General features: G+C 48.3%; 1 protein-coding gene across 3 annotated transcripts in view; it reads right to left on the bottom strand.

Annotated features, from left to right (window-relative positions):
• Window positions 1-2,431: 2,431 nt before the first annotated feature.
• Window positions 2,432-26,647, bottom strand: part of ST3GAL2 (ST3 beta-galactoside alpha-2,3-sialyltransferase 2) — a 55,404-nt gene continuing 31,188 nt past the window's right edge. For all 3 annotated transcript variants that reach the window (XM_066243350.1, XM_066243351.1, XM_066243353.1), the window contains exons 2-7: window positions 17,712-19,087; window positions 15,619-15,812; window positions 9,401-9,580; window positions 6,693-6,738; window positions 6,308-6,427; window positions 2,432-4,792 (exon numbers count right to left, since the gene is read on the bottom strand). In XM_066243350.1, coding sequence (XP_066099447.1) covers window positions 4,619-4,792; window positions 6,308-6,427; window positions 6,693-6,738; window positions 9,401-9,580; window positions 15,619-15,812; window positions 17,712-18,050 — 1,053 coding nt within the window. In that variant the 5' untranslated portion in view covers window positions 18,051-19,087 and the 3' untranslated portion in view covers window positions 2,432-4,618. The remainder of the gene's footprint in view (window positions 4,793-6,307; window positions 6,428-6,692; window positions 6,739-9,400; window positions 9,581-15,618; window positions 15,813-17,711; window positions 19,088-26,647) is intronic.

Below are 26,647 nucleotides of genomic sequence, written 5' to 3'. Positions count from 1 at the left end.
TTCCAGCTTCAGAAAAAATACAAAAAAAAAAAAAAGTCAATGCCCGGCCCCAATAGCTCAGTTAGTTACAGCATCGACCAGAAGCAGCTCAGAGGTCGCCAGTTCAATCCCTGGTCAGGGCACATACAGTAACATATCGATATTCCTATCTTTCTCCCTTCCTCTCTCTAAAATTAATAAACATTTTTTTAAAAAGCCAATACTACATCCCCACAGTATTTGCAGACTGGTGCTGCCATCAAACTTGAATGCTGCAGGCGTAGGTATTTTCTTCCTAGCCCCATTTACTCACCATCTGAGTCATGGAGAATGACAGTTTATTGCAAATGTAATCATTGGTAATGCCAACTTGAGGATCAAAGCAACACAGTCCTCAGCCAACATGGAGGGAAAGAAATGACATGATTTGATGGAACTATTGATTCTGGAGGCAGCAGTTACATTTGGTCAGCTTTTTTGAGCACTCGGGGTTTTTTTTGTTTGTTTCTTTGTGTGTTTTTTTTTGTATTTTTCTGAAGTGAGAAGCAGGAGGCAGACAGACTCCCGCATGCGCCTGACCAGGATCCACCCAGGATGCCCACCCCTCTATGGGGGCGATGCTATGCCCCTTTGGGGCATTGCTCTGTTGTAACCGGAGCCATTCTAGCGCCCGAGGTGGAGGCCATGGAGCCATCCTCAGTGCCTGGGCCAACTTTTACTCCAATGGAGCCTTTGCTGTGGGAGGGGAAGAGAGAGAGAGAGAGAGAAAGGAGAGGGGTAAGGGTGGAGAAGCAGATGGGTGCTTCTCTTGTGTGCCCTGGCCGGGAATTGAACCTAGGACTTCCACACACCGGGCCAACTCTCTACCACTGAGCCAACTGGCCAGGGCCTGCACTCGCTGATTCTTGTGTGTGCCCTGACTGTGGATTGAACCAGCAACCTTGGCATATTGGGACAATGCTCTAACCAACTGAGCTAACAGGCCAGGGAAACAGTTATAATATCTGGAAGTGCTGCTGCAAACAATTATAATACATAGGCAGCCTGCTTTGAGTATAGGGCCCAGAGAAGAAATAATTCTCAGTAGTCCTGTCCTGCCACCAGGCCTTATGACTCAGCCAACCAAATGCTACTGAAGGGTTTCTGACAACTCCAGACAGAATTATAGCCCAGAGTCCTTGACCAATGCCTTCCTCCACCCAAAATTATTCTCCATTTGGAAAGGAACTCTTGGGCACTGCAGAAACTTAATTGTGGGACACCAAGTGACTATGGACCCTAAGTAGTCCATCATAAGATCCATGTTAACTGACCTGCCAAACTATAAAATTGGTTCAGTGGCATTCCATAACCCAATAGAAGTAGGCTCAAGTGGGCCCAAGGAAATGGCATGGACAGGTGACTCAGATGCTGGTAGCACCTCCTTCTACCATTCTGCCAATTTCTTGCCAACCCATACCAATGGCATCATGGGGAGTTCCACAAAACCTGGAAATGGAGGGAGGAAAGCTTCATCTGGTGCTTACTGGATCTGCATGCTGTGCTGACACCTGGCAGTGAACAGTCTCTGCCCTGCTGATCTACTTGAACACCCTGGACAGTGGTGAAGAAGCACCCTTCTGAAGGGCATAGTGGGTGGTCAAATTAGGAAGCCTCATGTATAAGGAAAGGGTGTCAGGAAGTTGGTCCATCCCCCCTTTGATACATTCCCTAAACATTCTCTTTTAAAAGATATTTTTCCAAAAACAATTTCCCCCCCATTAATTTGGTGACAGAGGGAAAGGGAGAGATTATCAACTCACTGTTCCACTTAGCTGCTCCATTTAGTTGTGTATTCATGGATTGCTTCTCATATGCGCCCTGACTGGGATTGAACCGGTGACCTTGGCATGCTTTATCCACTGAACCAGCAAGCCAAAACCCCCCTTCCCCAACATTCTTAGCCATTAGTTGGTCAAAGCTTTGCACTGACAGATCTTTTTTTGTTGTTGTTTTTTGTTTTGTTTTGTTTACAGGGACAGAGAGAGGGATAGATAGGGACAGACAGACAGGAACGGAGAGAGATGAGAAGCATCAATTACCAGTTTTTTTCGTTGCGACACCTTAGCTGTTCATTGATTGCCTTTTCATATGTGCCTTGACCGTGGGCCTTCAGCAGACCGCGTAACCCCTTGCTCGAGCCAGCGACCTCAGGTCCAACCTGGTGAGCTTTCTGCTCAAGCCAAATGAGCCCGCACGACCTTGGGGTCTCGAACCTGGGTCCTCTGCATCCCAGTCCAACATTCCAGCCACTGTGCCATCACCTGGTCAGGCTGTACTCACAGATTTCAAAACAGACAAATTACTATATAGTATTTTGTTCTTTTTAATTCAGAAAGAGGGAAGAAAATAAAAAATGTTTGTTTAAATAACTATCGCAGAAAAGGAAATCTGGGCTGATGCTGGGACCCACTTATTCCAGAATGGGGATTTATTAATGTTTTAAACAAAACAAAAAGGAACAACAAAAAAAATAAGTTATTCTGTTCAATACTGTTTGGCATAATTGCATTGTTTTTTCATCTTCTGAACACTCAAACAGCCTCTTCAGGAAGCATTGAGATGAGACCCCCAAGAATGACTGGTGCCTTGGCTCTCTAGAATGGTGGAGGAAAGCTCTGGGAGGCAATTCACCAGAGCGCCCTCCAACCCCATTCACCCTCCTTCTTTATTCCATCTACTTTTGAAATTACGAAGGTACAGACTCAAGCTAAATTCTCAATATATTAACTTTTGGGGGTGCCCACTGTCCCATCCCAACCCTCTTCCAAGACCTCCCTAGTTCCTGTTCCCCAGCCAGCTGTAGGAACTACACCAATGGCCAGGAGACTGCTTAGTGGTACCTACTCACTAAGAAAAAGGATGGTATTGTGTTGTCATTATTAGGAAGGGGGGTCCTTTTAGTGGTTTGGAAGCTTCACAGAAGCTCTTTGCCCCTCCCAAACTTCCCTAACCTAGAAGCGTGAGAATACCATCAGCAGCTTCCTCTAGGGACTTCAGCTGGGTTCAGTCATGCAAGTAGCTTCTAGTTGTAATCCCTGGTTGTTAGCTTCCCAGCCCATTCCAGAGCTGGAAATGGAAAGTGAGTTAGAGCGACAAGGCAGGAGGTGAGCGTAGGGGAGGAGACCCATCGGCAGGGGAGGAGGCATGCAAAGGGGCAAGTCTACTTCTCCCCAGCTAGGCTCCCGGCTATTTCCACAGCCAGCTTAGAATTTTAAAAGAATTTTTGTTGGTCAGCCATACCTGGTGATTTCAGTTTAACTAAAGTATGAGCCCAAAGCAAATTCCACCCCCAAGCAAGAGGTTTCCTACTCCTCTTTGGGGTGATGGATGAAGAAAGAAGGTGCATGCACCAGGCAGCTGGACTCCCCATCTCCAGCCTTCTTTCCCACGGGTTGCTCCTCTTCCTTGAGCCAGCGTGTGTATGTGTACACTGTGAATTCCTGTGCATGTATAAGAGAGAGAGAGGAGGGTGAGGGAGAGGATTAAGGAGGGAGAGGGAGGGAGGGAGAGAGAGAGAGAGAGAGAGAGACTGACTGTGAAACGCAGCAGCGCCCAATCAATCCCAAAGCAAGTTCTGAATTTTTTTTCCAGAGCAAGTAGGCTGGTGAGGAGGCCTAGGGCTTAAGAAGAGACACTCAAGTTGTAGCGAACGGTAGGGGCCAAGGATACAAGTGAGTGAGAAGCACCTTACATTTGATGTGAGGGGGCTTCCTTGTCCCCTGCCCAGTTTCTTACACCTATGTTCCCGAGTTAGACCCTAGGTGAATTCTGCCTCCAAGCAAGGGGTAAACACAATTCGTTTTCTGGTGAGATACTAAATGCCCTGGTCAGAAAGGCCATTCCATAGGGTGGCCAAAGGCGGGGAGGGGGAGGAGGGGGGAGGAGGGACCCGCAAGCCCTATAGATTCTCACTGCATTTCTTTGGTGGGTTGACACCCATCGCGGCTTACCCGATAAAAAAAATGTGGGGTTTAAAATTCTTTCAGAGGCCCGGAGTGGGTTTAAAGGGCTCTGGCTTTAACTCTGGAGAGAAAGCACGCTCCCTGAAAATCACCTGGACGCCCTCGACCAACGGGGACCCTGGGCCCTCAAGCCGCGACAGCTCCGAACGCCAGAGTCAGGCCTGCAAGCGACTGCGACAGATCCGACCGAGCCTGACGAAAGTACTCCTTCAAGGCCAGAAGCCACCTCTATCCTCAAAAAGCATAAAACAAAATCCTACCCAAAAGCATAGGGAGTGGGAATCAAAGGACCCCGGTTTCGCCTCCGAAAGCCATTGATTGAAGGAGACGGGGCCCAACGCCACCAGTTGACTCGAGTTGAGTCACGTGATTGGCTAAAATAAACAAACTCCGCCCAACTGCAGCGTTGATTGGTGCCAGACATCCAGTCTTGTGATTGGCAGGTAACAGTAGGCAATCGCTGGGCTGCAGCACGATTGGCCCAGACAGCGGCCCGGCGTCCGGATTGCCTGGAGACGCCCCACGCCCGGCGCTGCGCCCAGGCTCAGGCCGCTACCCTGGGGCTGGCCTCGAGTCCGAACCGTAACATGCACCGCGCCAGGAGGCGGGCCGAAGGAGTCGCGGCCAGACCTTCCTCAGTTGCCTCGGTAGACCTCGATCTTGCTGGCCTTGGCCAGCATGTCGATGATGTGGGCCTCGAAGTCGGCGTCGTGCACTCCGGTCTTCCGGAACTCGCCTGCATACCGGTTATTCTCCCAGTAGTGGTGCCAGTTGCCCCGGCTGTCGGCCCCGAACCCGTACACGTTCACCTGCAGGGGAGGGCGGCGCAGGTCATCCCAGGTAGGGTACAGTGTTGGACAGAACGCGGGAGAGCCTCGGGTCACAGCAGGGGAAGAGAAAGGAGCCACAGCAACCCGGGAAGCCAGCAGCTGATCCCCAGAGCACACAGGGAAGCACAGGAAAGGGGGACCTCCAGGCCTGGGCCAACGACACTGACGGAGGCTGCTGTTCCCTTTCAGCTCTCCTTCCATGGGTCTGATTGTGTAAAGCACAACCTCCCAGTTTAAGGCTAGTCCAACCTTTGCTAACTTCATTTTTTTGGGTTTGTTTTGTTTTGTTTTGGATGGAGTACTTTTATTTGAAAGCTGGTCAAGTACCCCATACCATAACTGAAATTTACTGGCAAAAGTAGGTGTGCTGGGTGTGAGCACTAACGTATATGGCACAGTAGACCTATCCACTAGCAAGAATCTGCTCCTTGAATGACTAACTTCCATTTTTAACAAACAAGAGAGCAGGCCTGGGGCCCACAGCTATGGGAGACAACCATCCACCTGCAAATTAACACTATCTCAATTCTGTTTATGTTTTTGGTTACATTTTCTTTATGGCAAGTGATATCAATTATAGTAGTTGTATTCTATTTCCTTTGTAAATAAAAAGTTTTTTTGTATTGTTCTGAAGAGAGAAGTGGGGAGGCAGAGACAGACTCCCGCATGTGCCTAATGGGGATCCACCTGGCATGCCCACCAGCGGCCGATGCTCTGCCCATCTGGGCCATTGCTCTGTTGCAACTGGAGCCATTCTAGCACCTGAGGCAGAGGCAACAGAGCCATCCTCAGTGCCTGAGGCCAACTTTGCTCCAATGGAGCCTTGGCTGCAGGAGGGGAAAAGAGAGATAGAAAGGAGAGGGGGAAGGGTAGAGAAGCAGAAGGGCACTTCTCCTGTGTACCCTGGCCGAGAATCAAACCCAGGACTTCCACAAGCCGGGCCGATAAATTTGACTTTTAAATGAAGTGATTTCAGATTTGAAAAAATCATTACAGTAGTAAGTTTGAGAATGCATCTATACTTTTTTTTGAGAGAGAGGAAAGTTAAAGAGATGAGAAGCATCAATTTGCAGTTGCGGCACTTTAGTTGTTCACTGATTGCTTCTCACACATGCCTTGACTGAAGGGGGGCTCCAGCTGAGCCAGTGACCCCTTGCTCAAGCAAGTGATCTTTAGGGTCAAGCCAGCAACCATGGGGTCATGTCTATGATCCCACACTCACGCTTAAGCCAGTGACCCTGTGTTCAAGCTAGTGAACCCATGCTCAAGCCAGCAACCTTGGGGTTTTGAGCCAGGGACCTCAGCACCCCAGGTTGATGCTCTATTCACTGTGCCACTACCGGTCAGGCAAAATGCATCTATAATTTACCATCTAGAAATGGTGAGGAAATCAAAGGCATTTGGTTTCTGTCTACAAAAACACTTTCCTCTTGAGGCACTGCTAAGCCCTGAGAAGGGCTGCTTTCCCTCTGTTCCCCAAACTGGGCTACCTACCTCATCACACACATGCAGGGCAAAGAAGAGCACCAACATCCCTGTAGAAGGGTACCGCCCGTGATGCTCTGTCCACCTGTCGTGGATGTACTTGAAGAAGGCTGGGTTGTAGATCTGGACCTGGGAGGAGAAATTGTGACAGGCACATGAGGGGCTTTTCGGGTCCAGAGACTCTAAGCAGCTTCTGCCAGTTCCTCCATGCTTGCTCATGGACCTGGTTCATTGCAGCCTCTGTGGAAGTCAGGTGTACCAGCAATTGGGGATGCTGAAAGTTCTGGAAGGGTACTACGGGGCACCTGAGCCCCAGGACCCGGCACAGCAGGAGTCAGGTCTGCAATGTTAACACTGAGGTGGGGATAAAGAAGGGGAGCAGGAGGGAGCTTACCTTTTCTTTGTCTACGCGAAGGAAGGACTTCACTGGTGCATAAGTGCTGCAAACAAATAAAAATAACATTTAGATGGGCCTGTGGGACACAGGGATGCCCTTCCTCCTGCTTGAGCCTGAGTGATGACAGCCTCACAACAGGCCCCCCTGCTTCCAGACTGCTCTCCTACACCACATCACTGGAGTACCTCATTCAGAAACCTTCAATAGCTCCCCATGCCCCTCAGAATAAAATAAGCATGTTTTAGACATGCATTGGGCCTTCCATAATCCAGCCCCAACTTTTCTTCCTACAACTCTCTGTTGTGAACTCTCCACTTGAGTTAGCTGATAATCTCAAACCCTCCATGTATGTGCTCTTACCTTGCCCACACTGACCCTCTCATTACTCTCCCCGTTTTTGGCATAAATCCTCCTTCCCTATTAGCCAACCATGGCATCCATAACCCACACTCCCTTTTCTAAGAATCTATGGGATTAAAACTCTATCGGATTTATTTTAGCTTTCACATCTACCAAATATAAAGTCAGGACACTGAACTTAAACTTCAGTATATAAAATTACATGATGGCCCTGGCCGGTTGGCTCAGCGGTAGAGCGTCGGCCTAGCGTGCGGAGGACCCGGGTTCGATTTCTGGCCAGGGCACACAGGAGAAGCGCCCATTTGCTTCTCCACCCCTCCGCCGCACCTTCCTCTCTGTCTCTCTCTTCCCCTCCCGCAGCCAAGGCTCCATTGGAGCAAAAATGGCCCGGGCGCTGGGGATGGCTCTGTGGCCTCTGCCTCAGGCGCTAGAGTGGCTCTGGTCGCAACATGGCGATGCCCAGGATGGGCAGAGCATCGCCCCCTGGTGGGCAGAGCGTCGCCCCATGGTGGGTGTGCCGGGTGGATCCCGGTCGGGCACATGCGGGAGTCTGTCTGACTGTCTCTCCCTGTTTCCAGCTTCAGAAAAATGCAAAAGAAAATGCAAAAAAAATAAAAAATAAAAAAATAAAATTACATGATGACAACAGGCAAAAGGTGAAAACAACCCAATTGTCCATCATGGGATGAATGGATAAACAAAATGTGAAATATCCATTCAAGGGAATACTATTCAGGCTTTAAAATGAATAAAATCTGGGAGGGGGGAAGAGATGGAGAAGGGTAGGGGAGACTAAAAAAAAGAAAAACAAAATGAATGAAATCCTGACAAAAGTTACAATATAGATGTACCTTGAAAACATTATGCTAAGTGAAATAAATCAGATATAAAAGGACAAAATACTATATAATTCCACTTATATGAAGTACCTAGAATATTCAAATCATAGAGACAGAAAGAACAGTGGTTATGGTTTGAAAGGAAAGAAGAAATGGGGAATTATTACTTAAAGGCTACAGAGTTTCCATTTGAGATGATAAAAATGTTCTGGAGATGGGTAGTGGTGATGTTTGCACAACATGAGTGTACTTAATGCGACTAAACTGTATGGTTAAAATTGTAAATTTTAACTTACATACATTCTGCTGCACACACACAAAAACCATGGTGAGACAGAGTTGATTAGTGTTCGCCTTGGGGATGGGGGTGTAGGGAATGGGGATGACAGCTAAGGTGTATAGGAGTATCTTTAGATTTTTTAAGATTAAAGGTTTTCATTTTTTTTTATTTATTCATTTTTAGAGAGGAGAGGGAGGGCAAGAGAGAGACAGAGAGAGAGAGAGAGAGAGAGGAGAGAGAGAGAGAGAGAGGAGGGGGGAGGAGCTGGAAGCATCAACTCCCATATGTGCCTTGACCAGGCAAGCCCAGGGTTTAGAACCGGCGACCTGAGCCATTTCCAGGTCAACGCTTTATCCACTGCGCCACCACAGGTCAGGCTTCATTTTTTTTTAATTTTTTTTTCAGAGACAGAGCGAGAGTCAGAGAGAGGAATAGATAGGGACAGACAGACCAGAATGCAGAGAGATGAGAAGCATCAATCATCAGTTTTTCGTTGCAGCATTTAGTTGTTCATTGATTGCTTTCTCATATGTGCCTTGACCGTGGGCCTTCAGCAGACTGAGTAACCCCTTGCTCGAGCCAGCGACCTTGGGTCCCAGCTGGTGACTTTGCTCAAACCAAATGAGCCCAGGTTCAAGCTAGCAACCTCAGGGTCTCAAACCTGGGTCCTCCACATCCCAGTCCGATGTTCTATCCACTGCACCACCGCCTGGTCAGGCTAAAGGTTTTCATTTTTAAAACATAAAAGTGTTCTAAAATTAACTGTAGGGATGGTTATACTCTGAATAGACTAAAAGCCATCGAATTGTACTTTAAATGTATGAATTGTATGGTATGTTAATTATGTTTCTTTAATAAAGCTGTTTAAAAAATATGTGGTTAATTGAATTTCCTGAGATTCCTGACTGTGCTTGGGCAAATGCCTTCAAAGAAGGTTCTCTGATGGCAGAGCTCCCAGAGTCAGGACCCACCTCCTGGGAAGGAGACCAAAACTAGATTATTCATTCCTCACCTTTCCACCACCAATATGCTGGTTGTCACCATGCAGGAACTGACAAAGAGCATGCTCGGGCCTCAGCTAATGTCCACTTGGGCCCCCTCTCTCCTCACTAGCCCCTCTTCACCAAAATAATCAGTTAAGGAATTCTAAGATTCAGTCCCTAAGAAGACTCCCCCAAGGCAGTCTCATCACCCATATCACACTCCCAGTCAGCAGGGCAACTCACAATCGGATCTGCCCCGTGGACAGGGCGCTGGCGATCCACAGCAGGTCCAGGGCCTTGAAGGGCACCAACACAAAGCTGACATTGGCAGGCAGGTTCTTGGCACTCTCAGGGTACATGAAATGGTGGGTGGTTCGGCTGCCAACATCCTTCTCAAATCCCACAGTTGGCGCCTGATTCATTCTGCAAGGACAACAGGTTGACATGAGAAGATACTGCCATAGAAACTGGTACAAGGTTTTTAGAGGACAATTTGGTGCTAGCCATCAAATATATAAATGGGGCTCTGGTCAGATAGCTTAGTTGGTTAGAGTGTCGACCCAATAAACAGAGGTTGCTGGTTTGATCCCTAGTTAGGGCACATACAGAAAGAGATCAATGTTCCTGTCTCTCTATGTCTCTCTCCCCTTCTTCTCTCGCTCTAAAATCAATTTTTAAAAATTTAGAAATAATTAATTAAAAAGATATAAATGGGTATACACTTTGATCCAACAATTCCATTTCCAGAAATCCAGCCTATTAAAATGGGTGTATAGCCCTGGCCAGATAGCTCGGGTGGTTAAGAGCATCATCTCAAAGCACAGAGGTTACCAGTTCGATCCCTAGTCAGGGCACATACAGGAACAGATTGATATTCCTGTCTGTCTCTCTCTCACTAAAATCAATAAAAAAGGGGGTGCATAAGTATGCAAAGACATGTATAAAGACCCTCACTGCGCCTGACCAGGCAGTGGCGCAGTGGATAGAGCATCAGACTGGGATGCGGAAGGACCCAGGTTCGAGACCCCAGGATAGCCAGCTTGAGTGTGGGCTCATCTGGCTTGAACAAAAAAGCTCACTAGCATAGACCCAAGGTCACTGGCTCGAGCGAGGGGTTACTCAGTCTGCTGAAGGCCCGCGGTCATGGCACATATGAGAAAGCAATCGATGAACAACTACGGTGTCGCAATGAAAAACTGATGATTGATGCCTCTTATCTCTCTCCATTACTGTCTGTCTGTCCCTATCTATCCCTCTATCTGACTCTCTCTCTGTCCCTGTAAAAAAAGAAAAATAAATAAATAAATAAAAAGAGACCCTCACTGCAATGTTACAACAGTGAAAAGCAGAATCAATCAAACAATGAAAAACCGGTTAATACATTTTGGCCCATTCAAATAGAGGGATACTGTGTGGCCAGCAGAATGAATGAAGTAGATTTATGTGTACTGTTCAGAAATGAATCCAAGAGCTAGTCAGTAAAAAAAATCAAGTGGTGTGATGTATCCCACTTCTTTCCTTACAATACATTTCTTGAACACCTACTTTGTGCAGTAAGGGGGAATTACAACACAGAAAAGGATAAGAAAATTAGATCATGTGATACCATTTTTCACTTAAAGAAAAAAAAGTAAAAAATACTTTTGTAGCCCTGGCCGGTTGACTCAGTGGTAGAGCATCGGCCTGGTGTGCAGGAGTCCCGGGTTCGATTCCCGGCCAGGGCACATAGGAGAAGTGCCCATCTGCTTCTCCACCCCTCCCCCTCTCCTTCCTCTCTCTCTCTTACTCTCCCACAGCCAAGGCTCCATTGGAGCAAAGTTGGCCCGGGTGCTGAGGATGGCTCTGTGGCCTCTGCCTCAGGCACTAGAATGGCTCTGGTTGCAACAGAGCAACGCCCTCGATGGGCAGAGCATCGCCCCCTGGTGGGCCTGCCAGGTGGGTCCTGATCGGGCGCATGCGGGAGTCTGTCTGACTGCCTCCCCATTTCCAACTTCAGAAAAATACAAAAAAAAAAAAAAAAAAAAAAGGCCCTGGCCAGTTGGCTCAGCGGTAGAGTGTCGGCCTGGCGTGCAGGAGTCCCAGGTTCAATTCCTGGCCAGGGCACATAGGAGAAGCACCCATCTGCTTCTCCACCTCTCCCCCTCTCCTTCCTCTGTCTCTCTCTTCCCCTCCTGCAGCCAAGGCTCCATTGGAGCAAAGATGGCCCGGGCGCTGAGGATGGCTCTGTGGCCTCTGCCTCGGGCGCTGGGGGGGCTCTGGATGCAATGGGGCGGCGCCCTGGAGGGGCAGAGCATCGCCCCCTGGTGGGCGTGCCAGGTGGATCCCGGTCGGGCGCATGCAGGAGTCTGTCTGACTGCCTCCCTGTTTCCAGCTTCAGAAAAATGAAAAAAAACAAAAACTTTTGTACATGATTAGAAAAAAATGTGGAGAGTATTAAAATTATTAAAGAATTTTTACTCTCAGGAAATGGGATCAAGGAGAGATAATTCATTGCTTATTGTATACATTTTCCTCCTATTAATACCTCACTTCTGTGAGGAACAAAGCAGGTTGGAGAAGGCTTAATAAGGATGGTGTTTCACCTGACCATGTGGTGGCGCAGTGGATAGAGAGTTGGACTGGGATGCCGAGGACCCAGGTTCAAGACCCCAAGGTTGCCGGCTTGAGCGTGGGCTCATCTGGTTTGAGCAAAGCTCACCAGGTTGGACCCAAGGTCACTGGCTCGAGCAAGGGGTTACTCGGTCTGCTGAAGGCCCATGGTCAAGGCACATATGAGAAAGCAATCAATGAACAACTAAGGTGTCACAATGCACAACGAAAAACTAATGATTGATGCTTCTCATCTCTCTGTTCCTGTCTGTCTGTCCCTGTCTATCCCTCTCTCTCTCTGTCTCTGTAAAAAAAACAACAAAAAAAGGATGGTGCCTGACCTGTGGTGGCGCAGTGGATAAAGCGTCGACCTGGAAATGCTGAGGTCGCCAGTTTGAAACCCTGGGCTTGCCTGGTCAAGGCACATATGGGAGTTGATGCTTCCAGCTCCTCCCCCCTTCTCTCTCTCTCTCTCCTCTCTCTCTCTCTCTCTCTCTCCCTCTCTTCTCTAAAAAATAAATTAAAAAAAACCCACATAGATTAAAAAAATGTTAAAAAACTAACTAACTAACTAAATAATAATAATAAAAAGAATGGTGTTTCTCAGCCACTGGGGTACAGAAGAGGGTAGCAGGCAGTGGAAGTTTTGGTTGGTATCACTAAGTTGGCTGGGCCCTGAGCTGGGCAGGAGCTGGGGTCAAGGTTGACTCTTGTGAGAATCTAAGAAACAAGTTTTCTGTCACCAGAAATGGAAAGAACTGGTTCTGTAGATCAAAGGGTTATAGCTGCCCCGGGTTGACTTCGTTTTCTTTTTTATTCCCAGGTTGGCTTCTGAAGATAGTCTCCCATCTGCCTTTTTTAGAGCTCTTGTTATTTTTTAAAATATTTTTTGTTGTGTTGTAGAATTTTTTTTTTAGATTTTATTGATTTTTTTAGAAGAAAAGATACAGAGAGAGAGAGAGTAGCCCTGGCCAACTGGCTCAGTGGATAGAGCATTGGCCCAGCATGTGAAGTACCAGGTTCTATCCCTGGTCAGGCACACAGGAGAAGCGACCATCTGCTTCTCTTCCCCTTCCTCTCCCCTGTTTCTCCTCCCTCAGCCAATGGCTCAATTGGTTGAGTATGGGCCCCAGGTGCTGAGGATCGCTTGACTGATTCAAGCATGGGCCCCAGATGGGGGTTGCCAGGTGGATACCGGTCAGGGAGGATGCGGGAGTTTGTCTATCTCCCCTCCTCTCACTTAAAAAAAAAAAAAAAAAAAAAAAAAAAGAAAGAAAGATAGAGGGAGAGCGAGAGAGAAGGGGAAGGAACAGGAAGCATCAACGTGTAGTAGTTGCTTCCCGTATGTGCCTTGACCAAGCAAGCCAAGTTTCCAACTGGTGACCGACCTCAGCATTCCAGGTCCACACTTGGTCCACTGCATCTCCCCAGGTCAGGTCAGCCAGAGCTTTCAAAGTCACTTCCTGCACTCTCCCTCCTGGGGGCACACCCGTGCCTTCCCCCTTCCCACCCCAGGCAGTTCTCTCTCTCTCTCCGAAGCTCTCCTTTTGCCTCTGTAACTTGTTTCCTGAGCCTATTCTACCTCTGTGATTTTCTAAATAAACTTCCTCTTATTTAAAAAAAAAATGCCTGACCTGTGGTGGCGCAGTGGATAAAGCGTCGACCTGGAAATGCTGAGGTCGTCGGTTCGAAACCCTGGGCTTGCCTGATCAAGGCACATATGGGAGTTGATGCTTCCAGCTCCTCCCCCCCTTCTCTCTCTCTGTCTCTCCCTCTCCTCTCTAAAATGAATAAATTAAAAAAAAAAAAAGTCTCTTCTTAGACCTGTCAGCTCCCATCACTATGCCTCCTGCCCTTCGGTGGGCCCTGCTGCAGAGACTCCACGACCTCAGGTTCCTCCCACTTGCTGAGCAGGCACCAATTTTCAAAAGTTTGGGAATGAACAGAGTGAGAGGGCCAAAAGATATTTCAGAGTCTCCAAGGCAAGGGAACATGGCATGCATTTGGAGACAGGATTTTGCTTCAAGGCTCTGATTCATTCTGGAGAAGCCAAGCCCTGGAAAGGGGCCAGAGCAGGACAGAGAGAATGAGCTGTATTCCTGTCTCCCAAGGGCAAAGCATTCAAGAATTCTGTCTGTCCCTGGTTGTCTCCAGCTGCCAAAGAAGCACCTGGAAGCAGGGGCACAGGCAGGGTAAACATGCATTCATGCTTAGAGTTTGGTGTCTGGTTGCTTAGTCTCATTCAGTCATTCATGCATTTACGGCACGACTACAATATTCCAGGCACTGCTCTAGGAGGTCTGGACCTATCTGCTGGCCATTTAAGGCAGGACCAGCTCGACTCCATTTGAAGTTGTCAGCAAGGCTCAAAGACAGCTGGAGGTGAGCAGAGCCATCATTGCACTATATATCAGCTTGGCCCTCCCAGTGGAGTCTTACATTGGTCCTGCTTCTAGGGAGGCCTCCCCTCTGGTTCCAAACCAAGATATGCTTGCAAGCAAACAGCCCCCTCCACTGCTAAATGGCTCCTTATAGGTCAGCAGCCAGCCAATTACCATTTGGGACACCTCTTCCTTAAATCGATTCTGGGGCCCACTGCAACATCCTACATCTCTTAGACTGGTCCCTATAAGGGAACATCTGTGAATTCCTTTCAGTAGTCTGGCCTGACCAGGTGGCACCCAGGTGTCATAGAAGTCAAGCCTTTTTTGCTCATCTGAGTGCCTCTACCCTGGAGCTTCCAACCATCACTGAGGTGCAGATGGCCAGGCAAGGGAGGCAGGGGCTTCAGGTAGTCTAGAGCATTTCCCCGGACTTTCCGTGTTCCAGGGCTGCACTGGAGTGAAGGACACTTCATTCCCCAATTCAGCCACTGTCTCTGGGTAAAGAGAGGCCTCTCTTTCAGGTCCCAGCTTGCCTCCCTTCTGTTTTGGGTGCCAGCCATTGGACCGTGAGGAGAATCTCAGGTGGCGCTGGGCTCCTGCACGGGCCTAGCATTCCTGTACACACCATTCTCAACGTAAGAAAGGTTTTGCAAGGAATGTGGAAAGCCTCAGAGACATATTGCTGCTTTGGTGTTGTTATGGAGACAGCAACAGTTTCTAAGATAAAGCTCTTCCTTCCTCCTCCTGGGAAACCTGGTCTTGATGCTCATCCTAAGAGATGCTTTGTGACAACTGGGGATTTTCAGTATCTTATTCTTCAAGTTCTTCCTCCAAGGAGTGAGGCAGCATTTCCAGTCCCCAAGTCTAATGGAGAAGTCAGAAAACAGGTTTAAAGAAGGAGCAGCTCATGCCTTGTTGCTTTGTGTCTCTGTGTAGAATGAATGCCCAATCCTCCTGTCTTCAAGGCTGGGCACTGATATTTTATTGAATGAGTAAGTCCCCACATAATCTAAGCCTTGTGACATAAAGGACAGCAGCCCAGAGCAAGCACCAGATAGTTTCTTATTCTGCCCAGGATATCTGTCTTCTATGAGTCTTCCAGGAGGAATCACCTGTGACTATTAAGCAAGATGCTGATTTGGTTTGGGGCTTTCACCCCTGAAACAACTACTGAGGATTTGGTCAGATAGAAGGGCCTCTGGTGGGAGTGTTCACTAGCAGTCAACCAGGAGCCGAGTTTCAGCTCCTTTCAGAGTAATTCAGAGTTGGAAACTGAGTACCGGCCTCAAGCGAAGTCTAGAACAGGAATTCAGCCTACCCATCCACCCCAACAAAGGCGAGAACCTATCACAGAAGGTTCTGGGAGTTAAGAGACCTACAGCAACCCTAGCAGCTGAAAACTCCCACACTGTCAGACAAGACCAAGGAGTCCAGTCCCCCATCCAGGAGGCCTGTCCTGGGCCTACCCCCGGGCTCCCCGCAGCTCACCTCATGATGAAGTTGTGCCCATCCACATCAGGCCCATAGCCAGAGCCCCGCAGGTTGCCGGAGTTCCCCACCACAGCACAGCGTCGGCACTGCTGGGGGTCCCGGAAACGGTAGGGGTTCTCGCCTGGTACTATCTGGAACAGCTTCTCCAGCACCTCATTGGTGTTGTGTGACTTGAACTGGGGCTGCAGCATCTGCAGAGGGAAGGGGACAGGAGTAGGTGTGAGCAGGGAGGGACACTTGCCTGACTCCCCTCCCCTCCCCTCTCCCTCCACTGTCCAAGCCACACAGCACTCCTAACCAGGCTCTGTCAGGGAGCAGGAATTCTCTGAGCAGGGAACGCTCCCCTCAACAACAGACAATAGTGAAGTCTCCCTTTAAGCCACTCAGATGTACTAGAGGAGGCTCAGGGGTCAAGGCACATCCTCCACGGACCTATAGGCCTGTGCCAGGAAGCAGAGAAACTTCTTGGGTGGGCTCCTCATGCACAAGAGGCCCCTGCTCAGCTGTCCCTTCAGGGCAGCTCTGAGTCACAGAAAGAGGTCACTTTGAGGTGCAGGTAATGTGGAAAGTCAGGCTGAGCTGCAGGGGTTCATTCCTAATCAGTCTACAGTGGGTGCCCAGAAACTCGGCCTGTAGGCTGGGGATGACAGGAGCTGCCTGGGGCAAATTCACAGAACAAGTGGAGCCACTCTCTGAGCCCTCCGGGGAAGGCAGAGAGGCACAGAAATGCTTTCACTGTCACAACAGCCAGAATGAAGCTGGTCCCCTGCTTGTCCCACCACCAGTGACAGTAAAAAACCACAAAATGAAGCCTAGGTAGCACTCAAATGTATACAGGGTCACACAGGAACGAAGGAGCAAGTGGGGCTTGTCGCAAACAGGAGGCCCCATCCATCAGTAAGCAGCAACTCAGTCAATTATTGCGAGTAGGATTATGAGCCCAGAAGGACCAAATTTTCTAATTTTTCAAGAGAAGCTGAAAATATGGATTTCAGGTGAAATATCCTAATCCATAAATGCTGATAACTAATGCAAGTATTTTTAAAACATTTGACTGGGTTGGCTTCATGTGCCAGCAATTGGTAAGGTTCAAACTAGGACTTTAAAATGCCCTGTGCTCTGAGCCATAATACCTTGGGTTTGTGGCTGAGTAAGTGTTGCTCAGGGGACAGAATACATGGAGGGGATGGGGTGAGCCTGCGTCTCGGTCTCTTTTGTGCACAGGGAGGACCCCAGAGAACAAGAACAAGGGCTCAAAGTGGAGAGGGAGCTTAGCTCTGAGATGAGGATTCCTAAATTCATGGTTAAAGAGGGTAACTATGGGGGGTGGGGGGACAGGGGAGAAGCAGCTTCTACAGCATCTTGGCTAAGGAACATGCTTGGTGCTTAAAGAGCCCCGAGTTCCATCCCTGTGGATGGTCTACCCCTGTCCAGTGTCCTGTTCTGGCCCTAGGTGGCCACCACTGGGATCTGGGACTTCGGGCAAGCCCTGTACACTCTCTGAACCATGATTTTCCCCATAAAGTACAGAAAGCAGGATCTGTAAATTGTTCTGATAAGCCTGCTTACTCAAGCTCATCCTCATAGCTTCCCTGAAGAAAAAAAATCTGGACTATAACAAAACAAAATCATAACTTCTAGTTTTTTTTCAAAGGGTAGAAGATCCAGCCGTGATGAGCTGTGTCCCTGCGTGGCAACAATCCCTGGAGCTGAGAGCTTGCTCCTTGTAAAGGGCAAGCCTCCTCCCTATTGTCACGGTCCTCACTTCTCACCATCTTCTTATTCAAACCGCTTCTCTCATCTCTGTCACCTGCCAGGCCGTGCAGGTATTTCTGGTCTATGCTCAGTCCCTACAGACACTAGAGAATATTAGTTCCCTCTCCTTCCAAGCCAAAGCTCACTCTGCCCTTCAGAATCTGTGATCCTAGTAGATGGTTAAATGGGCCTCTTGCTTTGTCAAGGCCCTGGGGCCAGAAGACAGACAGCCCAAATCCAAGAGGGAGCTCAAAGAGTAACTCCCAAATGGGGCGGGGTACAGGTCCCTGGAGAGGAGCAGCAAAGGTAGGCAGGAGGGGCCAGGGTTCTCTCACCATCCACCACCTCTGGACATCAGGGGGTAGATCCATGTTCTCTCGGGTCCAGACAGGGGAAATGTTGCTGTCGAAGTGGCTGTCAAACCAGTCGGAGGCACCAGCATCGCCCATGCAGCGGCGGCAGGCACAGCTCTTGCCACTGAGCTCCTCTTTGCTGAGGTGCTGCAGGTTAGCATAGCCGGGCACCAGCTTCACCCGGTGGGTGCCCCCCAGAGCCCTCGAGTCCAGGTAGGGCAGGGTGGCCATGCTGTGGTGGGAGTAGGTGAAGAGCAGTGACATGATGAACACCAGCAGGAAGGCCACGGAGAGGAACCACACCCGCAGGGAGCACTTCATGGTGCGAAGCCCTGGGAGGTCGGACCACTAGCCCAGCGAGCAGCTGGGTGTCACTGTGGCCACTCCTTTCCCAGCCCAGTGCTGGGCCAGTCACAGCGTAGCTTCTAGAGCATAAGGGCGTGTGCTGTAGCGTGGACAGTGGCAGGAGTCCAAGCCACGCCCTCTCTCAAGGTAAGGAAAAAGCACGTGGGCAGAAGTGGCTCCCCTGTCCCTGAGCCACTTGGACCCCTGCTTATGGCTTCATTGGGTCTCTCCGTCACTAGCTAGGCCACAGATGCTCTGCTTCTCCCGCTGCCCTGGCAAGGGGGAGGTCAATCCATTCCAGCCTTCTGGTCCATTGGAGTTGCTGGCTGCCAGCTCTGGGGGGATCCCTCTTTGGTGACTTGAAACAGTCCAGTCTGGAGTAATCGGGGTCCTTGTGGTTCATGAGCAGATGCTGAGGCAGCCTCTCGTGCTCTGCAGCAGGGAAGCCCTTGAACCCCAATCACAACAGAGAACAAGTGAACTTCAAGCAGCCTTGATTTCATGCAAGAGGTATCCACCCCTCAGACGGTTCTCCCAGCCCAATCCCTCTGCCAGGGGAGAGGAACCAGGCCCCAACCCTGAGAGAAGAACTCAGGAAGCTCTCTGGGTGTCACAGAACTCTGCTGCAGAGACCAAGATCTTCCTTGCATTAGGTTCTGCCCTCTGCTTCCCATCTGAGGTACAGGTCCCTTCTCCAGGTGGTCAGAGCCCCAACCGCTGTTCCGTAAGGGTTGTAGAGCTCCTGCTACAATGGAGTCCTCTGGGCCTGGGCACAGCTGCTGCTCAGCGGGGTGCTACTTTGAACGCAGTCTGGGTCAGTAGAGCATGTGCCAAGCTCCCAACCAGGGCCCAGGCCTCCTTCCTGGTGCTGCTGGCCCAGACTCAGAGGTTGCTCTGCCCATCCCCACTCCCCAGAGGCCAGCCGTCCTGCCGTCTTGCTGTTAGCTCCTGCTAGCAGTAATCCCCTGGCAGGTTCCCGTCACTTGTCAGCGCCAGGCTGCCTCAGCATGACCCTGAAATTGCAGAGAGAAAAAATAATGTGTGGATAAAATTGCACACATGCACACATATTCTCCCCCAGCTTTGCCCCCAAGTCTCAGAGGGGACAAAGCTGGCAGTAGAGGTGATAAAAAAAAAGGGCTCTCTCCTCTATCCACGGATAGCATTGCTCTCCTAACCTGGGGCCTCCGAGGATAAGGTTAGCCCACTATCCTCACTTATTAACCAGAAGGTAAACAAGGACAGAAAGTGATTTCCCTAGATTCACATGGCAACTCACTGCAAGAATAAGGTTTAGAAAATTCCTAGTCCAGTTTCCCAGGGCTCCATACAGACCCCAGGAATGTGCTCACCAAGGCCCTAGACTCATCCTGGCCCTCCTCAGCTCCCTGCCTATTTCCTGTAAGGCTGTATGTACATAGTCCTTTTAGATCCTTGTGGCCTGTGGAACAAATTGATAATAAACTCTTTTTTTATTTTTTATTTTTTTTAATTTTATTATTATTATTTTTTTTTTTTGTATTTTTCTGAAGCTGGAAACGGGGACGCAGTCAGATAATAAACTCTTAATAGAATATTTTTTTAAAAGTTCTTAGGCCCTGGCCAGATAGCTCGGTTGGCTAGAGCATTGTTCCAGAGGGCAAAGGTTGCCAGTTTGATCTCCGGTCAGGGTACATGTAGAAACAGATCGATGTTCTTGTCTCTCTCTCCATTCCACTCTCTCTAATATTAATAAAATAAACATTTTTTAAAAAAGAAATTGCCTGGCTGATGCACAGTAGATAGAGCATCGACCTAGGACACTGAGGACCCAGGTTCAAAACCCTGAGGTCACCAGCTTGAGCGCAGGCTCACCAGCTTGAGTGACCCCATACTTGCCGTCCTGAGCCCAAAGTTCGCTCACTTGAAGTTCAAGATCACTGGCTTGAGTCCAAGGTTGCTGGCTTGAGCAAGGGGTTACTCGCTCTGCTGTAGCCCCACGGTCAAGGCACATATGAGAAAGCAATCAATGAACAACTAAGGTGTTGCAACGTGCAATGAAAAACTAATGATTGATGCTTCTCATCTCTCTCTGTTCCTGTCTGTCTGTCCCTGTCTATATCCCTCTCTCTGACTCACTCTCTGTCTCTTAAAGAATAAATAAATAAAATTTCAAAAAATTTCAAAAAAAAAAAGAACCTCAGCTGCTGCTTTGTAGTAGTTCACATTTTTGGGGTCAAGCCAAACCACAAAGCCATCAGGGATGGAACCAGCACATTCCAATAAGGATGGCATTATTCAGGGGTGTAGCGGTGGGAGTGGGGGGAAAACAGTGCTCACAAGTGAAGGAACTTGCATAAGGTAATGATTTCAAGAATGGAAGTGAGATTTGATCTCAGGTCTATCTGGTTCAGAGCCTGTGATGGACTAGGGAACAGAAAGAGGCCCATGAGCTTTCTCAACTACCCCAGGGGCTCAGATTTAAAAAAAAAATTTTATTCAGTTTAAGAGAGACAGGAGAGGGAGAGAGAGAGAGAGAGAGAGAGAAGGGAGGAGGAGCAGTAAGCATCAACTCCCACATGTACCTTGACCAGGGATGACAGACAGGGAGACACAGAAGCTGGCTTCCCAGGGTCAATAGTGAAGTTTCACCTAGGGCTCCTGGCTCTCATCCACAGGGGCCCCAGCAGCACTGGCTCAGGTGTGCTCCTTCCCACTCTCTACTGCCATTTGGAAGGCCTGACTCCAGGCATGACGTTTGGTTGATGGTCTACAGATAGGAAAACAGGTCACTGTCTCTTCCAGTTCCCCCTTTGCCCATTTCCATGCCCAATATAGAAGGAAGAGAACTTGGTTTTGCATGGTCCTGCTCCCAGCGTCCCATGACTTGAGGGCTGGCTATGAGGCAAGTGGCCTTGGGAGGTGGTGACGTTTGGGCTGAGCAAGGGGCCTCATTGGGGAGACCTGGTTTCTGGTGGGCAGTCCACTGTAGCCACTGAAGGCAGGAGCTGACACAGGAGGCTCCAAAGGAAACATCCTTTATCAGGGATGTCAAAACTCCTTGGGATCGTAACTCAATGAAGAGGCACCTGAGGTAACTGACTGCCTTGGTGGGTAGAGGAAAAATCCTAGTTTCAACAATGTGTTTCGAAAGAGCTCAGAAATAGAGTAGCCGGCAAAAGCCCTAGCGTTGAGAACCTCATGGTTGTGCTGTTCCTGGGAGCTTGAGCTGCCCAGCCTCCACTGAGTACAAACAGAAGCGCAGGGTTGTCACTAATTGGAACTAAAAAAAGATCAGAGGTCCCTAGACATGCATTAAAAACCCCAGAAGTGGCCCTGGCTGGTTGGCTCAGTGGTAGAGCGTCGGCCTGGCGTGCAGAAATCCCGGGTTCGATTCCTGGCCAGGGCACACAGGAGAAGCGCCCATCTGCTTCTCTACCCCTCCCCCTCTCCTTCCTCTCTGTCTCTCTCTTCCCCTCCCGCAGCCGAGGCTCCATTGGAGCAAAGATGGCCCGGGCGTTGGGGATGGCTCCTTGGCCTCTGCCCCAGGCGCTGGAGTGGCTCTGGTTGCGACAGGGCGACACCCCAGAGGGGCAGAGCATCGCCCCCTGGCGGGCAGAGCGTCGCCCCCTGGTGGGCGTGCCAGGTGGATCCTGGTCGGGCGCATGTGGAAGTCTGTCTGACTGTCTCTCCCCCGTTTCCAGCTTCAGAAAAATACAAAAAAAAAAAAAAAAAAAAAAAAAAAAAAAAAAAAACCCAGAAGTGCCTAACCAGGCGGTGGCGCAGTGGATGGAGCGTCAGACTGGGATGCAGAAGGACCCCGGTTTGAGACCCCAAGGTCACCAGCTTGAGCACGGGCTCATCTGGTTTGAGCAAAAGCTCACCAGCTTGGACCCAAGGTCGCTGGCTCCAGGAAGGGGTTACTCGGTCTGCTGAAGGCCCGCAGTCAAGGCACATATGAGAGAGAAAGCAATCAGTGAACAACTAAGGTGTAGCAATGTGCAATGAAAAACTGATGATTGATGCTTCTCATCTCTCCGTTCCTGTCTGTCTGTCCCTGTCAATCCCTCTCTCTGACTCTGTTTCTGTAAAAATAAATAAATAAATAGGCCCTGGCCAGTTGGCTCAGTGGTGGAGCGTTGGCCTGGCATGCGGAAGTCCTGGGTTCGATTCTCGGCCAGGGCACACAGGAGAGGCGCCCATCTGCTTCTCCATCCCTCCCCCTCTCCTTCCTCTCTGTCTCTCTCTTCCCCTCCCGCAGCCAGGGCTCCACTGGATGGCTCCATGGCCTCTGCCTCAGGCACTAGAGTGGCTCTGGTCGCAACAGAGCGACTTCCCGGATGGGCAGAGCACCCTGCCCCCGGTGGGCGTGCCGGGTGGATCCCGGTCGGGCGCAGGCGGGAGTCTGTCTGACTGCCTCCCTGTTTCCAGCTTCAGAAAATACAATAAATAAATAAATAAATAAATAAATAAATAAATCGGGGGGGGGGAGTTCAAAAACCCAGAAGTCATCCACTGCTGACCCTTACTAAGTGCTTTCACATGTCGTGTTTTCTCCTGGGAACACCCGTCCTTCCAGGTGCCCACTGCCTAAGTCTGACTTCTCCCCTTCACAGCTGCTTTGACCATTCACGTTAAGCCCATGCATATACCCCAATATTAAAAAGTCAGGGGCGGGGTGCACACACTTTGGCATCAGTCCCCACCTTGCTGCCCACAAAGGGAAGCAGGCCAGCCTTCTGGGGCCACCTGGCTGGTGAGGCTCATTTAGTCATTCAATAGATACCTAAGGGGCCAGTGAGATGGTGTGGTGTAGGACACACCCAGTCTCTTCTCACTGAACTTTCAGTATTTCTTTTCCCAATTTTTTTTTTTTAAATTTATTTACAGGGACAGAGAGAGAGAGTCAGAGAGAGGGATAGATAGGGACAGACAGACAGGAACAGAGAGAGATGAGAAGCATCAATCATCAGTTTTTCATTGCGACACCTTAGTTGTTCATTGATTGCTTTCTCATATGTGCCTTGACCGCGGGCCTTCAGCAGACCCAGTAACCCCTTGCTTGAGCCAGCGACCTTAGGTCTAAGCTGGTGAGCATTTTTTATTTTGCTCAAGCCAGATGAGCCTGCGCTCAAGTTGGCGACCTCGGGGTCTCGAACCTGGGTCCTCAGCATCCCAGTCTAACGCACTAGCTACTGCGCCACCGCCTGGTCAGGCTCTTTTCCCAATTTTTTATTATTTTTATTGACAAAGTTGATAGGACACATTAGCTATGTAATCGACGCTCTTCATGAAGCATGCCCACATCTTCTCCCTACCCCCTCATGCTCTTATCCAGAGCATCCCTGCCTCTCCGCCCACTTTAGTCCAAGGCATGTACAGTATCTCTTTCCCTCTCTCTCATAAGCTCCAAGGACCCTTCTTCTACCTGTAACTTTCTAAATAAACTTTCTCTTATAATTTGAAAAAAATTTAAATATTTAAAATCAAAGGCCAATTCTTAGATCTCATTAGTTTATTGCATTTTGTATTAAGTATACCTTTTTCTAATGTCTTAACTTTATCAAGAAACATGTCATATGAAAATACCTGTTAACAGTCAACATACTTTTTTTACATATTTCTGTTCTATGATGCAAAGATTTTTTTTTTAGGGGGAGGGGTGGTTGGGGGGGAGCAGGAAGCATCAACTCGTAGTAGTTGCTTCTCGTAGGTGCCCTGACTGGGCAAGCCAGTGGTTTCTAACTGGCAACCTCAGCGTTCCAGATCGAAGCTTTAGCCACTGTGCCACCATAGGTCAGGCCCAAAGATATTTTTATTTTATGCCCTGACCAGATAGCTCAGTTGGTTAGAATATCTTCCCGATGCACAGAGACTGCTAGTTCAATCCCCGTCCAGGGTACACACAGAAACAGATCAATGTTTCTTTTTTTTATTTTTTATTTTTTAATTTTTATTTTATTTATTCATTTTTAGAGAGGAGAGAGACAGAGGAGAGAGAGACAGAGAGAGAGAAGGGGGGAGGAGCTGGAAGCATCAACTCCCATATGTGCCTTGACCAGGCAAGCCCAGGGTTTCGAACCAGCGACCTCAGCATTCCCAGGTCGATGCTTTATCCATTGCGCCACCACAGGTCAGGCAGATCAATGTTTCTGTCTCTCTCACTCTCTCTCTCTCTCTTCCTTCCTCTCTCTCTAAAATTAATAAAATAAAAATTTTTTAAAGATATTTTTATTTTAAACACTCGGTTGGTTTATCAAAGGTGATAATAAAGTGCTACGACAGAAAAATTACAGAGCCGTGAGCTAAACAAGAAGTGTAAAGGGCTTTGGGAGGAACAAGCCTGACCTGATAAAAACAGAAAAGAGGGCAGGGGGTGTCCGAGAGGAAGAGGCCCAGCCACAGGCCCCAGAGGGCTTTGAAGGAATTAAGATTTATTATGAATCTGATGGGAAGTTTTTTTGAGGAGAGAAGGGTCATGGCCTGATGTATATTTTAGAATGGAGCCTTGGAGCGAATGTTTTCAAACCAACAGCATCAGGAGTTTGCAAAGGATATGGAGTATTAAGAACACTCATGTACTTACCACTGGTGAGAAAATAAATTAATACAATGCTTAGGAAGATAACTTGGCATTAATAAAGATAAACATGAGTATATCCCAGGAGTATTTCTTGTTTTGTTTTGTTTTAAGAGGAATTAGAAATCATCTTTCTCACAGAAAATGTGGTAACATTTTGTGTGGTGATTAGAAAATTCTCCCAGTCGTCCTGGGCTAATTTATTTCAAGACTTCCTATGTGTATAAACATTGTAATTCCTCTGAAGTCTGGGTGGGAACGAATGGTGTCTGACCCAAAGGCTGAATAGTTAGAATCACTGAATTACAATTCTATAAAAGCCTGTGAGTTCAGCCTGCTTCTCATACTAAGCAGGTTTAAAGCTCAGGGTGAATGAACCCTGACAACAGGTTGAATTTACTGTTTCATTTTCCTCCCAAATCACACCCCAGCTTGGGACAATCTATGTTTTTCAATAAGGTTTAATTTATATGTAACAATATGTAGAAATCTTTCCATGTAAAGCTTGATGCATTTCCACCTCTGTGTACCTCTGTGTAAACTAGAGAGCATGCCCATCACCCCAGAAAGTCCCCTGCGCTCCTCTCCAGTCAACATCCACTGCTCCACCACTTTTTAAAGTTCTGCCAGCACAGATTAGATTTACTTGCTCTTGAACCTCATATAAACACATATTATGTGCTCTTGTGTCTGGCTTCTTTTGCCCAGCACATGTGTTAGAAATTCACCCAGGAATGTGTGAGTATCAGTAGTTTGTCCTTCTCCATGTCTGGACATTTGAGTTGTTCCCAGTTTTTGGTTGTTAGGAGTAAAACTGTCATGAACTTCTTGTGTAAGTCCTTTTGTGGACACACCCCTCATGACTCTTGGGTAAACTACCTAGGAGTGGAGTTAACAGATCATAAGGGTAGGTGTATGTTTAAAACCTTACTCGAAATTACCATATGGTTTTCTAAAGTGATTGTAGCATTTTACATTTCCATTAGTACTGTATGAGAATTCCATTTGTTACACATGCCTTGATATTTTCTTTCTAATTTTAGGCATCCTGGTGGGTATATAGTAAAATCTGGTATTTCTACTACCAGATACTTATGAACATAAGCACAAAAAGATGTAAACGAATGCTCATGACAGCATTGGATAATAGCTGAAAACTGTAAACAAGCCAAATGTCCATCAGAATAGAATGGATACGTTGTGGTAAATTCATGTCATATAGTAAAAATGAATGAACTTCAGTTTTAGACATCAACAAGAATGAATATGATCAAAAAAAACTATTATGCTGCACAAAAAAAGAATAAGTCATAGATAAATGCCTAAAGTATGAGTTCATGAAAAGCTCAAAAGTATCCAAAGACAAGTAAGAAATTGTGTAGGCCTCTATACATAGATGATAAAATAATAGATAAAACCAATGACACAAAGCCAAATTCAGGAAACTCCTCTGGAGGGGAAGAAGGTAGATAAGAACAAGAAGGGGCCTACGGAGGCTTCCTGATAATATATCACTCCCTAATGCGTGGTGGGTACAGAGTCATTTTTGTATTTTTTATATATATGTGACATGTAAGATGTTGAATGTGTGATGTATTTCATGATAATTTTTTTTTAGGTTAAAACATTTTTTTTTACTAAAAGATCACTCTGGCTGCTGTGGGAGCCTAGCAAGGAGACCAGCGAGGAATATGCCAGGCCGTGCAGGTGGTGAGAAGTGGCTGGATGTATTCTGAAGGGTTCAACTGCCAGTCCACGGACCAATCCACCAGAAATTTCATGCCAGTCTATGAACCTCCCTGACGTTGTATAAAGATCATAGACCCGGCCCTGGCCGGTTGGCTCAGCGGTAGAGCGTTGGCCTGGCGTGTGGGGGACCCGGGTTCAATTCCCGGCCAGGGCACATAGGAGAAGCGCCTATTTGCTTCTCCACCTGCCCCCCTCCTTCCTTTCTGTCTCTCTCTTCCCCTCCCGCAGCCAAGGCTCCATTGGAGCAAAGATGGCCCGGGCGCTG

This window comes from Saccopteryx bilineata, chromosome 9, assembly GCF_036850765.1.
Source record: "Saccopteryx bilineata isolate mSacBil1 chromosome 9, mSacBil1_pri_phased_curated, whole genome shotgun sequence".
Lineage (NCBI taxonomy): Eukaryota > Metazoa > Chordata > Mammalia > Chiroptera > Emballonuridae > Saccopteryx > Saccopteryx bilineata.
This window is presented reverse-complemented; position numbering and strand designations above follow the sequence as displayed.